At 28.9% G+C, this 15359-nt stretch overlaps 1 protein-coding gene across 3 annotated transcripts in view; it reads right to left on the bottom strand.

Moving 5' to 3' along the window:
- Positions 1–15359, bottom strand: part of LOC107438489 (potassium voltage-gated channel protein Shab) — a 122965-nt gene that overhangs the window by 66259 nt on the left and 41347 nt on the right. For all 3 annotated transcript variants that reach the window (XM_087161450.1, XM_087161449.1, XM_043041866.3), the window contains exons 2-3: positions 11079–11670; positions 4472–4808 (exon numbers count right to left, since the gene is read on the bottom strand). In XM_087161450.1, coding sequence (XP_087017576.1) covers positions 4472–4808; positions 11079–11485 — 744 coding nt within the window. In that variant the 5' untranslated portion in view covers positions 11486–11670. The remainder of the gene's footprint in view (positions 1–4471; positions 4809–11078; positions 11671–15359) is intronic.

Here is a 15359-nt window from a genome sequence, read left to right as displayed (position 1 = left end):
TGAAAAAAAAGAAAGAAAAAAAAACTTTTTTCATCCCTTTTGGTAGAACTTAATCTGTCTCTAAACAATAAAAAAAATGTGAGTTAAAGCAGCAAAATTGGCCTGATTTTGGACACAAAAAGAAACAAAAGAAAATAACTCAAAAATGTTATAGGTAAGGGGATCTGTGAATTTTTTTAGAACTATAAAAAAAAATTAGATTCATTTTATTTTTATTTGTTCTACACTATTTAAGCGGCCATAAATTCATCAATTTAAAAATGAAAAAGTTGTTTTTGTTTTAAAAAATATTTATAAAGCTAGTCATGAAAAAAACTTCCCTTTTTTATTTTGGTATAAGAACAAAAAAAAAACAAAATCTGAATTTCACTTCAAAAACTAAGCACGTATGATTTTAGACCATATTTTTCTGGCAATCGAAGGGAAAATATCTCTCTCGTCAAAAAGTCTTAAACCGTGTCAGACGACTTTCAAAAGTTCAGAAAGTTGCAAGTTTATTCTAATAATATACCGCCGGATATTCACTAAACTTAAGTATATGAACTGTTTAAAAAACAAAATTTCACGCACGCTCATTTTTGTAATCAGCCACCTCTCAAAATTTAAAACTTACAACATCCTGAATTGCATTTAAAAATCTTAACACAAGAGTTTTATAAAAACAAGCATAGAAAAATAGACAGCTAATTTGCTTTCTGGAAAGAAGTTTTGTTTTTTGTTGTGTCTAGTTTTTGAATTAAGGCTAGAAAAATACGCATTTATATTTTTTTATAAGACATAAGTTAAAATTAGCTTTTAAATTTTGGACAACCTGCCAATCATTACTATAGAATAATATGCAACCGAAAAGAGTGTTTGAAAACGATTATGAAAATTAATAATTATTTGAATCGTTTAGTTACTTATTTCTCTGTGGCAATTTCATGCATATAAAAATTGTATTCTACAACGAAGTTTAAAATAGAAATTAAGAAAACATTTATAAAAAAAAAATCAATCATTTATTAAATTCCTTTTTCATTTCTCTGTGGTTGTTTGATGCAAGTAAAAATTCTATTCTACAACAAGGTTTAAAAATGAGAGTTAAAATATGAGTGAGAAAATTAGCCATTTGTCGAATCGTTTTAGTCATTTCAAACATCAAAAATTTTATTCTGTATTAAAGATTTTAAGTGAAAGTTAGAAAGCGACTATGAAAGTTAACATTCGATTGAATCATTTACTCCTTTAATACATTTAAAAATTTTATTCTATAAAAATTAAAAACTAAAAATTTAAAACTTATTAAAACCAATTATTTATTGAATAGTTTGCTCAAAAAATTGTCTTTTGCTTTTTACTATGTTTTAACTTTGAATAAAATACGACATATTAATACACTATTTGAATAAAAAATTATTTTACAGCAAAATGTGCTATCTTCACGTTACTGACAACTATTATAAATAGAAACTGAATTTTAGCAAAATATGTATGTGTATAGGAATCCCAAATTGAATCAACAGTGTTATTTTTAAAAAAGAAATTGTGAACATGAAGGAAAAACGTGATCTAGTGGAAGCAAAAAATTACCAGTTTTAAAAAAACATAATTTATCTGTACTCTTGGATGTGCTGCAAATCTTGTTTTTAGTAAACATAACTAACTTAAGATTTAATGTAGCTTCTGAGTCAAGATTATTAGAGTTTATTAGTATTATTTTGCCAGATCCGTTAAGAGATGATGGAAGAGTGTCAATTAAAGATCTCGTGCAGCTGTTTCTTAAAACTTACTCCAAGGTGCAGAGTTCATATAAACAAAAAACAGCGACAAAAAAAGACAGATCGGGCACATGCACTACTTTAAAAAAAGTTATCGTGTTTACTAAAATCCAATGAGGATATGAGTTTTACTTGCTCTTCAATGCGTTGTAATATCTTAAATGTTTGAAAACAAGCCCGCAGCAATTTGGATGCTGATTTAAAAGGAATTAATTTAAATAATTAATGTATCTAATAATTTTTTAAATAATAAAATTTATTGACAAAGCAGATATGTTTTTGAGAGAAAAAAAACGTAATTTTAATCATATGTTTTAATTTAAATATTACATAACCAATTATTCATTAACATATTAATTATAGCCTATTTAGAGTTTAAATTCGATGTCTGTAAGGATATTGTATAGAAAAAAAGTTTGGGTCATAATTTTGGTATTTAATAAATTAAGATTAGATGCTACCGCTGAATACAAAAATTGTTTTCAGATGTTAAAATAATAAAATAGTATATTTTTTTGGAAACAAAATTTTATTTATTAAATTATTTGTGTGCATAATTAATAAAATTCCACTGTTATAGTATTTAACCTGAAGCTTAATTTAACTGAAAGTTATTATTTTCAATAAAATAATAGCTTGAAGTTAAATTAACGTGGTTTTGGCTTCACACAGATATTGGTAGATTTATCAAGAGTGGCTTTTGAAAATTAGTTTTTCTGTAACAAAATAGTTATTATAATAAATACTTCTATGTCCTTAATGGTGTTAAGAAGTGAATAAAGTAGTTAATAATATAAATAAATAGCAAAATAAATAGTTCAGAGCTCTCAATCCAAAAATTATTGCAATATTGTTAATGCTAATATTTCGCATCTGGACACACTTAATTCGCGGGATTAAAGTTCCCAAAACAAAGGTATTCCCATCTTCCACATACACTCGTTTCGGAAGAAAAATTGTTTAAAAAAATAGTTAAATGTTCTGAATGTAGATGACGTTATAAAAACAGAGGATAAATTTTGTAAGCACATTACATCAATAAATATAACTACTTTAGTTATATTTAATTTAAAAAAAAATAATTTACTGCTATCTCCAAAAAAGTTTAATTTCAAGAAATTAAAAGTTTCTTTTTTTATCAACCAAAATGAAATTAAATGAATTTTCTTGTTGGAATAGTTGAAAATTAATAACTTAAATCAGTGTTGACATTTTCTAAGAAATGTAGTGTCATGATATTTCTATTTAAGGTCTAAAGATTAATTCTCTTACCGTTAAGTATAGGAAGCAGTATGAACTCGACACGAACTCTGATTGATGAAAGAGTAATAACTTTATGATTGATGGTGTCCTAGAATGGTAATCTCTGCATCTTATGTTAACAGTAGTGCAGAGAAATGATTTGAATATAGTGGAAAAGAAGATAAGAAGAAAAAGAAAGAGAGAAACATTTTGGGGAGAATTGATGTTAAGAAAACCCTTTAAGAAAAATCTTCACTTAAATTATTTAAGCGTAACCTTCCTCGTAACAGCAATTTTTCAATTATATTTTGCACATTGATTATTTAATACTGAGAAATCATCGGGAAAATTACTAAACGAAATATGTCTCGGGCATTTTTTAGTGGAAAAGTTAAAAATTTTAAACATTTCAGAGCCCAATTCAAATCGCCAAAATCTACTAATTTATTGAATGAATAACACTGAAGGGGTCGAGATAGCCTGGTTGGTAGGGCCTTAGACCCATGTCCAAGTGGTCGAGAGTTCGATCCTTTCCGGCCAAAAACTTCCCGTGATGTAAATGGTGACAGGTAAATGTTAGATATGTAGGGATGTAGGGTCACGAAGTCTTCCATGTTCCCATAACAAATCATATCAGTGGGGGTACTGAATTGGAGATCTATCGTTCTCTGGTTCAGATCAAAATTACTATTTGTAACAAATATTTTTTTTTTTTTATGCTGCATGAGATTTTTAACAAACACTTTCGTAAGGCTGATTTCAAATCTGGAATCGGTTTCTCTTTCAAAGGTACGGTTTTTTTTCCTTACATTACATTTTAGAGTATTTTTAGTCGAAATGACTGTTTAAAAACTTAATATATAACAGGGGAACGCACAAATGCTGTGGAAAACTTATAGGGGAGTTAGGTAACATCATCAGGATTAACATGTAACAGTTCCTGTTACATGTTAATCTTCCATTTATAATTTCGCGATACAAACTGATAGAATAATTGAAAGCAAACTTTGACTCATTTGTGTTTTCCTTGCTGTTTTATCGCAAATATTACACGAAAGATTGTTCTATTAAAAATAAAAAAGGATTAACTTAATGGAACGAAAGTATGTCAAGAAAAAATTCAGAACGTAAACTAATATGACAGACTCCGGTCCTGAGGGACCGAGGTTCTATCGGTTCGATCCTCGACTCCACTATAACCAATCGAATTCATGCAATAAGCGTAAAATCTATGGAATCAGAAGTCCTGTGGTCGGTTGTTGGGCAGTAAATGTTTTAATGGCTGGTGATCTTGTCTTGTCCAAGCGTCATTAAAAACAATAACAACAATATAACAGATTGATACTATATATTACTGACTTATTACGTATTTCTTGCTGTTTCAAATAATAATAAAATAATATTAAACAACCGAACAAAAATTTTACACTTAAAATGGTTATGAGGAAAAGAATTGATGGACATCTCACCCTGGCAGGTACAGAAGAATTGGGTTTTTCCAGCAAATCCCACAGAAATTTTTGGTACTGTGAGCACCGATGATGCCCAAACTCATCTTCCTCCCTCTGCCTCAAGGATTCTGCCTCTTTCCTCATCTCTTCTTGGACGTGTTCTTTCTTCTGGTGGTATTTGTGCTGGCAACAGGATTCCAGGTAGAGCTCATCGATTCCCCAATAGTTGAGATCATCACTGAAGGCCAGCACACACATTTCTTCCACCAAATGCAGTTTTCCTGTTCGGTAGAAATTCAGGACAGCGCTGAAGGAGCGTGGATGGCGATCAAAGAAATACTCATTGTCCATTAAGCTGAAATAAAAAAAATAAATATATGTGATTAGTATAAGTTGAATTAAAACCAGTCTAGGGCTAGATATTTTACAACCAGATTTGGAATAATTGAATAACTTAGAAGATCATATTTGGAGATATTTTAAGAGAGAGTGTATAAAAATACCGGCAAGCTGTTTCTGAAGTATTTTTCTACGGAAAATCTATTTTTCTTAAAAAAAATTTTTTTTATCTTAATCCTTTTGACGCAGATGCGACACCTATGTCCCTTTCATATATTTCTTTCTGGCACTCTTATTAGAAGCAAAAATATATTTTGGTATTTTTTAATTATAAAAAAACAGTCTAATAGTTTCTAAAAAAATCTGTAAGATTATCGAAATTATATTTCATACTAAAATATTAAGTCCAAAGAAAGTAGTTTGAAATAAAAAAAAAATTATTTTATTCATATTAAAAAATTAATCAGTAATTAATTTCGTAAATAAAAGAAATTTCAATGATGAATATAACTGTTTCTCTTAGATCTAAATAATTGAAAATTTATTGCTTAGAAGTGAGCCATATTTTGAAGATTTCACTTTTAACGCAGAAAAAAAAACACCGGTGTTTCATGCTATATTTCATAACCATAAATTATTAAAATGATAAATATAATATTTTTACTTATTTTGACCTAAATTAATACAAAATAATAAAAAGTATGAAAAATATGTTTAAAAATGATACGTCAAAGAGTTAAATGTTGGTGGTTTTTTGCTATATGGGATATAGATAAATCATATATAAATACCATTTAAATTACCCTTTAAAAAGAATCGAAATATATCGAAATCCTACTAATAAAACTAAATGTACATATAAGAAAAAATGTAAAGGTACAAAACCCGAAATGGGTTATACTAAGAAAATCTTAAACAACATTTCGAACTCAAGGTAACGAAATAAAATATCACCATAAACTAAGTCTGGCAAAAACAAGTAAAGGTGTTTGCTTGAATCTAGAGTTTATAGGTTAAAAAGACGAGAACGGCGCAACTACACCAAACGTAAACGTCTTAATACATTTAATATAACAAAATAAAATGACTTAAAGAAAAAGCATGAAGAGGAAATAAAAGAATAAGGATTATGATTTACGATATTAGGACCCTTATTAATCTATTATTTCTTGTCATGTAATATGAAAAGAAAGGGGAGAAATCATTAAAAATAAAGTTTTAGTATTACGTATGAGCATCATTTTAGATTTATAAGACTTAGCAATTTTGTGGTTAAAAAAATTACCTCCTTTTTAAAGAGATATTTATTTAAATTGAAAATTTAGCTTTTTATATCCTCCAACTACTACGGATTTTTCGTACTTCCAAAAAACATTTTTTATAGAAACTAAGATCAAGTAATAGTATTTCAATTAATCAAAATTAAAATAATTTATTTCACCCCTATGAATAAATAATTTAAACCGATATATAAATTTATTTTATTTTTTAATTAATATATTTAAATTTAAATTTCTTAAGAATTATAGAAGAAAAAACAAATACGTGAAATATTTCCAATTAGATTTCATTTCCATGAATGCTATTGTTAACTAATGAAAATTTTAAATAATATAAAAATAATATTGTAACAAAAGAAATTTAATGTTAAATTAAATTCCGAATTTATTAAATTTTTTTTTTAAATAAATTTTCAAAAAGAAGAAGCATTTTTGTCTTAAATAAGAATATATGAATTCAGATCTAATACTAAATTTATTTTCTTGATAATATTTAATATTTTTTTTGAGAATAAAATATTTCTTCTATATTATGAACACGCAAATAATAAATGAAAAGTTTTTTTTTCCATTCCAGTTTGACCGGTGAATAAAAGTAATTATTAGACAATCTAAAGTAACTTAAAAAAATTCGGAACGTTCTATTTATTTATAACACTAGAGGGTCTTTGAAATAAAAAAATAACCGTCTTCAATTACTTCGAGTCTTGTTCTACAGTAATGAGTTTTGCTACCAATTTAATTCTTATCGAGTTAAATTCTTGTAGAAATTGCGTTATATTTTAATGATGTCCTACAAAAAAATCGAGTAAAAGTAGAATTTCATATTTAATTTCAGGAAGTAGATGATAGACAACTATCTACGTTTACATTTCAAAAATTATTCAATTTTATTCTTATTAAATATTTTATTTCAAAAGGTTATAGGTAGGTAAATATGTTCACATTATAAATCTATTGCAGAACCAATTATTATTTAAACATAAGTGAACTTGATACTTGCTACGATTCGTATATTCAAAGTAATCAATGTCAAATTTATGTCGAAAAATCAATTCCAGTGAATTTATGATTCATGTTTAAAACCGCCGCTAACAAAACGCTGGAGATCATTATGTGTTAATTTAACGATTAAAATAGATGAATGAATTTTTTTTTCTCTTTTGAAGCTTCGGAAATGATGACTTTGTTTGAAAATAAATATATTACTGCAATTTAAATTTTTATTTGTAAAGTATAGCCTACTTTAGTTGTAAAGTATAACATACAAAGAGCATTTTATTTGATATTTTGTAATTTTTCATTTTGCAACAAAACGTAATAAATTAGTCTTAAATCTTTTCATAGATTCGAATTCAACACAAGATATGAAAAAGCTTCAGTAATGACCTATTGGACAAAGCAAATATTTTTCTGATGGATGGTTTACGCCTTGAGCGTCCAATTAATTTTACAAGTCTTGCTACTCATGACAATAAAATAGCATCATTAGCACAGTTGTTTAAATTCGAAACATTTTAGGAACATTTAATAAAAAACATATTTAGTGTATAAATTTAGGTCTAAACGAATTCTGGATTCAGTAAAGTAGTATAATATAGTAAATTAAGCCAATTTGTTTTAAGTTCTGAGAATTTTCATGAAGTAAAGCTTTTCGTTACAACCAAACAATGCATTTCAATTAGTTCTTGCTACTTGACATTTGACTAATGATGAACACTTGCAGCAAGAAAACTAACTGCTCAAGGGACTCAAGAAACATAAATGATGTTTAATTTATATATAGTATTTCATAAAGTTTGTTTCTTAATCGTAAAGAGGAGATAGAAGACAATCTGGTTTTCAAAATAATAATAATAATAATAAATAGATAAATAAATAAAATAAAAAAGAAGAAAAAAAGCACAGTTTAATACTGGAAATAGTTAAACATTCTCAAAGCATTCCAGCTGTGACACAGATAAAAGCAGTTCCAAATGTGAACACGCAAAACGTTTTATATTATGACGTTTGAACATACCAGCAATTAAATTGAAATGAGTTTTAATACCAAAGGCAACATAACCAGAAAACATTGACTTATAGTTAAATTGATAGGGGTATCGTTAGAAGGGGTAGCACACTTTTTGTTTTTTGAAAACTGGTTATTTTAAGTTTTATGCTTATATATAAAAAAATAACTACGCATATATAAATACAACTGAGAATAAACGAACAGTATTCGAAAAACCAAAAAGTATGCCCCCTCTCACTCTGCACCTATGGTATACTGAACTTAAACATAGTGACAATTCATTGTGTTGACACAGGTTCTGTAAATTTACTTTTAAAAATCTCAGATCTCTGTAACAGGGCAAGGGAAAAGATGGTTCGAGTAACTGCGATATTTACACTAAAGATTAATTTAACCAATCCAGATTGCCCAAGAAAGTAGTTTGAAAATAAATTGTTGATCCGGTACCAGGACTTTCAGAGTCAATCTGCAACCCTATCTTAAAAATTACGAACTTGTCTGCAACCTCAAAGTAGTCAAATAGAAATTAATTAGGTTTAAACTACTATATGTTTAGCTGAATTTGCAAATATAAAATATAATAGAGTTGAACACAAAAGCTTTGTGGTCTTTAAATTTAATTCGAATCTTATACAATCATACTTTAGCTTTGTTTTAAATTTAATTAGCTTATACTAAACCCAATGAAGAAATCAGAAAGAAAGGTTGAACTTGCAGATGATAATATTGAAGTTAAAACTTTCTATTTATTTTGGAAGAAAAAATTAACGCAATCGTAATTTATGGTGTTTTGATTTGTACCTATTTACTGCTGCCTAAAATGAAGTATATACTATACTGTCGCAAGTACTTGGAGGACAAAAACAATAACAAAAAGAATAAAATAAAGATAAATTGAGGACGTGTCTCTTGTGGTACAAAATTTTAAAAAAGGAAAATTATTTCTTTGCCTTCATGAATGAAAATTAAAGACTCTTATTTTTTTTAAAATTCATCGTTGGTTTTTAATTGTTTTGGGCTTTTTATTGCCATTTTTCTCTATTTAAAAAAAAAATCTTAAGTGGAAAGTAATCTGTAGATGCTGTAAAATCTGCAGAGTCCGCTGCCACTCTGGAGAGTTTCGGTTACCAGGACTGTAGACGTAGACAGTATGCACAGAACACAGAAGAAATGATGAAATATTCCAAGCTTAGCTATTAAACGGTATGCTTAACACAAAAGATGTCAGAACTTTCGTGGAGCCAAAAATTATAATAGTAACTATTAACTGCAGGGTGATTGAAAGGCATGGTAATGGTCAAATATCTCGAGAAATACTCTTGGGATCTAAAAATCAAAAGATGCATTTAACTGTGCCGAACTTGAGGCAAAACCCTCTACCCTAGAAGTGAGGTAGGAAGCAACTTTTGAAACAAAACCCGCAATTTTTGTTTTAGATTTAAATTTTCGTAAAAAGAGAATCCATAATTTGTACATATTTTCTAACGACCCCAAACTCAACATACATCCCAAAACTTCCAAGAAGATGTACCAGTAGAATGTAGTAATTACTTTCCAGTTGATGACCCAGCTTCAAGGTACGTGATCTAACATCGAGATTGGTGTCGTTGAATACCGTAAACCGGGGCGAGTCTACCCATCCAGGGGCGAGTCTACCCATTTTAGTTTTATTTAATTTTCACTATTTTAAATTGCAAATAAATTTTTTTTACCGACGGAGGACTTAGTTCAGACTCTAAGGAAGATCGCGCTGTAGTAGTTTGATCCGTTTTTATTTATTTGGTGTCTTTTTAACCGACCTGTTCAAACGTCTTTTGAGAGATTTGTATTGAAAATCAGCAAACTTTTAGTTGGTGCTCCGTAAGTATATTATTATTATTACTATTTTCACTTTGGTTAAGTGATAAAATTATCTAAGACTAAGATTACATTAATTTTATATGAAAAAAAATCAAAAAGAATGTAAGTTTTGCTGTTGTAAACAAAAAGTCAGAATTCGCGGGCCGAGTTTACCCATTCGTATTTAGTTTTAATAAAGCATAATAATATAATTTAGAACTTTGTTTATATTAAAATTAAGTCATTTTAAATGAATTTGAGTATATTATTTTAATTCTGCATTGATAAATTTATCATTAATAAGAAAATTTATAGGTTAAATATAAATGTAAATATAAAATAGCATGTTTATTTTACCTATTTTTTCAATTTTTATATTACAAAATTAACTTTTTTTATTTAATGCAAGTTAAATAAATGATTATTTATAAATTATTATTACCTCCCAAAAGAATGGGAAAATGATTTTTCATGACTCCCAATGTTTGAATTTCGATTTTGTTAATAATCTTTAATTATTATTATTTATTAATTATCTAATTGCAAATTTATATTAATTTTAATTTATTTTAATCAACAATAATAAGAAAAAAATGTTATTTTATAATGTTAATGATTATAGAAACAAAACTGTGATCAAAATGTGATAATCGATCAAATACTCAATTTGTGTTATTTTATGAATAAAAAAATGGAATATATAATAAAGTTATGAATTTTACTTCATAAATATCCTATATAGTAACTAAAATAACAATTTAATAGTAAAATTTGATTACTTACAATGTTAACATTCATTTTAGTAGAATGGGTAGACTCGCCCCATACGAGAGATTTGTCAGCAGTTCTATAAAAATATACAGTAACAGCGTAGCTGTTAATATTTTCTAAAATCGATTTCACAGCTTTAAAGAGGGATAAATAGCGATTCCGAAACACCTATTAAAAGCCTTTTTTCTTTAATATTTACAAAAGTTTGACCACTTGAAAGTTGACAAACTGAAAAAATGGGTAGACTCGCCCCGGTTTACGGTACTTCTTTTGGAAATATTTTACAGTGTATTTTATATCCGATGAATATTTCTTTATGATACTTAACCACTTCCATATTTTTCCGTCACTCAGCATAAGAGAAATCACAACAATATCATACCTGTAATCGTCACACATCTCCATGATAGCTTCATGCGTGTTACAATCTTTCAGCTTCCCCAGCCTCGTATGAGGTAGATTTTCCAAAGTCCTCCACAGCACTTCATGTTTTACACCACCCACATTGATAGTTACACGTTTGTTGAGTGTCCGGCTCTTCATGATCATGAAGGGTTCAGGAGGCAAAGAGGAAGTCGATCTGGACTGACTCCTCCTCAACGCTTGTTGGGGCCAACCTGGAGGTTGAGGCAGAGAGCCTGATGGTAGGTTAGCTCCATACGGCAATGTAGGAGGTTGAGGAATAGATGGAACATGTGGGGCAGTTGGAACGTTGGGAGCAGAGGACCCAACCAAGGCTATAGGAGGCCCTGGGTCCCATTTATTGTCCATTTTGTCTGATCTTGTCATATTTTCTGTGGCATTTTGACGATAGGGATCATTTTCAGCCGCGGAATTTGGTCCTTCCGCCACTTTGTACGATGTATTTTGGAGCCTGGTTTACCTATCGTGCTTTAACTGAAGTGAGCTATTGTTGATATTTCAAGACATCTTGGAAAGTTCGACATTATAAAGTTGTCCGTAGTAAGACAATCCTGAAAAAATAAAAATGAAATAGTTTAAAGAAAGATAATTTAAAATCAAATTATGTTTTAAGTTGTTCTAGGAACTAAAAATCTTTGCAAAAACATTAGAATTAAAGATTCAACCGTAGACAATAAACATGAAACAGAAATACACTGGTGGGCAAAATTAAGAGATGGAAGACATTTTCCCAAATATCTCAAAAAATACTGAATATAAATAAATGAAATATGGTATGGATATAGCTTATTCCATGATAATAAAGTATGCAAAACAAAAATGAAAGTGCCATTCACTGGCAAGACCTATTGCCAATAAATCCAATGTAGTCTGAACTTAAGGATAAAAGATGACAATAAAAGTGAGGCTTGTACAGTATGTGTTGCCTCTAGTACGGTGTATGGTCACCCCTGACAGACAGCATGCACAACGAATATGCATGCTGTTAATAGGGGAGTTAAGGAGGACTTGTGGAAGACCCTCCCATTCCTCCATCAGAGCAATTTTTAACTCCAGAATGGTTCTGGAGGGAGTTTGGCGTATCGCAATAGCTCTCCCAAGAGCATCCTAAGCATGTTCAATAGGATTCAGTTCAGAGGATTTGATTGGCCATTCCATTCGTTGAATATCCTCGCTTTCCAGATACTTATCAACCATGAGAGCCCTATGTGGTCGCACATTGTCGTCCATAAAAATGAACTCAGGGCCAACAGCGCCCCTGAAAAGACGCACATGGGGCTCTAAGACCTCCTGCCTGTACCTCTGGGCATTCACGGAACCATTGTCAAACACATGGAGCGGTGTGCGGATATCTTGCATGTGCGAATGAATGTGCGAAAATGCTTTCCATCTCTTAATTTTGTCCACCAGTGTATTTGTTATTCTTTGCACGTAATTAAATGCCAACCTTGATGACGTGTGTCTTGAATAAATGTTTAAAAATAATGATTGATCAAATGTCATTTACCTCACGCAAGAAACACATCTAATTCACAAATATTATGCAGTGTTCCAATAATTCTAAAAAAATTACATGGTGCCATTTAGCAACACAATGTCACAATTACTGACCTTTCTCTTTGATTTTTACTTCAGACCTACACTTAATTTTTCTGAGTAGGTGATAAAAACATTAAATCGTAAAGTTGTCATAAAGGTCTCAATGTACAGTGCGGGAAAAAAAATAAAACACCCTAAATAACTTTTGATTTAATGATCGGATTTTTTCACGTTCTAGGATTCAATCTTAATGGCTCGGAAGATTGACCTCAAATATGCTAATTATTTAGTGAAGACGATATTTTAATGTGAGAAATCAGACGCAAAAACATACTTTCTCTAAAAAAACAATCAACGGATTCGGAATTCTTACTCTAAAATAGAAGGGGTAGCCACAGTCTGAGAACTAAGGTCAGTAGTTTGGTTGGAAGAGCGGTTTAAAGTTTGGATTCCTTACATTATCATTATTATTATTTTTGTGTATTTCGCCGTAATTCAAGACTCTTTTTAGCTAATTGTAAAATTTTCGCACTCAATTATAAAATTTGTTTATTAAATTCCGTGTAAAAATTGTCAGTAAATATTATTTTTAATTATTTTATTTACCAATAATCGAAAAAAGTTTTTAGTTGTAGGTTATATGATTCTTACGTATTCTTATAGAATGTAAATTTACATGGCAAAATACAAAATTTGAGCAAATTAATACAAATTAAATTTTTTTCATTTTTTTTTGAAATTTATGGTGTAATAAAGAAAAAGGTACATATCCAGCATTGTATGTTGAGTTGCACAAGGGTGTGACGCAGCAGTTGCCACCAAAAACACTTACTATGTTTAATAATCGCAATAGACGTTTGAAAGTGCTAAAAGTATTTTTTTTAATGTTTAAACACGGTAATTTTGATCCTTCCAACTCGTATTGACCAGGAAGATCAACCCTAGAAAAAATTAATTAAGGGATTGGGAGATATGGTCTCATTCACTATACTCATCCGACATTGCGCCATTAGATTTCTGTTTATTCCAATCATTAAAACCTTATCCAACAGATTAAGAGATTTAAAATTTTGATGAAATCTAAAGTACCATCACCAGATATTCTGTTTAAAAATGAATTACTTTTTACAGATTCAGCATTGAAAATTTGCAAACTAAAAGAAGAATTGTTATTGATGACGAAGATGATACTATATCCTTGATTAAAAATAAAAACTTTAAATTTATGTACTTGGGTGTGCACCATTTACTATATTTCGTTACTGTGATGGCCGTTAATTTCTTTAATTTAGTTTACCGAATTATATCGTATAATAATCCTTGATGTTTACGAGCGCATAAGTGAATGTAAGAGCGGATAGAAAGAGCAGAACGAAGCAAACCAATTCAACGAATAAGAAATCAGACTTTAAATAAAATAAACTTATAACTTATATTCTTTTATATTTATTTATAATCAATAAAAACGAGAGTTAAAATTTTGAATACTAACAGTCGATGACCATAGCTTTTTATTTAATGCAGTTTTTCAAGGTCATTTTATATTAATTATATATGTAAGAAAAGCATTTTTGATTATCCGAAACTTAATCAAAAATGTTTTTAATGTTTGAATTAATGCATACTTATATTTGTATATATACAGGGAGTTCTGTAATTAACGCTCTTAATATTTATTTTTGAAGTTCTGCAAAATTAAAGTAAACTGTATGCTAATTAGGTATCGCAAATAAATATTAATGAGAAAACAGTTTCAAAATAAGACACCTTACAGTTGAGAAAAACGGTACAAAATCTATCGAAACCAGTATGTTTGACAGATAAAATTTGAAAAGTTTGTTAATGGTCATCTTTTATCTTCTTTGAGTTTTCTCTGAAAATTAAACAGTTTTTAATCTTTTAAAGTTTTCTACTCCTCGTTAATGTTTCATCATGTCTTGATAACGTTTTTCTTTTTTACTAGCTTAAATCTTATTATTGGACTTGGAAGGATTTTCATTTCTTTTTAATAGATTTTGTATTAAGAGCGGTAATTATAGAACACTTCGAATATCCTTGTGAGTGCCAGTGTCCAACATATTGGGTTCAAAATAATAGTTTACTTAAATAAAATGGGGATTTCGATAGCATTTTTGCTATTCTTACATTCTTTGAAAGAACAGAATTGCTCATCAAAATTTCACGAATCATTAAGATTTTTATAGTGTTTTAGTTCTTCGGAAAAATATAAATTTGTTATTTATAATATGTATACTTCGATAGCATTTTTGCTATTCTTACATTCTTTGAAAGAACAAAACTACTCATCGAAATTTTACGAATCATTAAGATTCTTATAGTGTTTTAGTTCTTTGGAAAAATATTAATTTGTGACTTTTAACATGTATATTTTTTAACTTAATTTTTTTTTACTAGAATTTCAAAAACATATATTACGAGTAACAGCATAATATCATGAATCAGATTAGTTTAGTCTACATAAATTAATCCAAGACGAATTTTATTAACACAAAACATGTTTTTTTTTCTTCCACTGCAGTAAATGAAAGTTTTTCTGTGGAGTTTGCGAATTACAAATAAATAGGAAAAGCAAATTCTGTAATAAGTAAACGCAAAGTTCTTAAAAGTGTAAAAGTTTATGAGAAGTTCTAAAATGGAACTAAACAGGCTTTTAAGGGTTGGTAATGCAATCTGTTTTAGG

This window comes from Parasteatoda tepidariorum, chromosome 4 (genome assembly GCF_982258835.1).
Source record: "Parasteatoda tepidariorum strain Cologne lab strain chromosome 4, Ptep-v5.0, whole genome shotgun sequence".
Taxonomy (NCBI): domain Eukaryota; kingdom Metazoa; phylum Arthropoda; class Arachnida; order Araneae; family Theridiidae; genus Parasteatoda; species Parasteatoda tepidariorum.
Note: the sequence above shows the minus strand (reverse complement) of the source record. Positions and strands in the feature narration are given on the sequence as shown.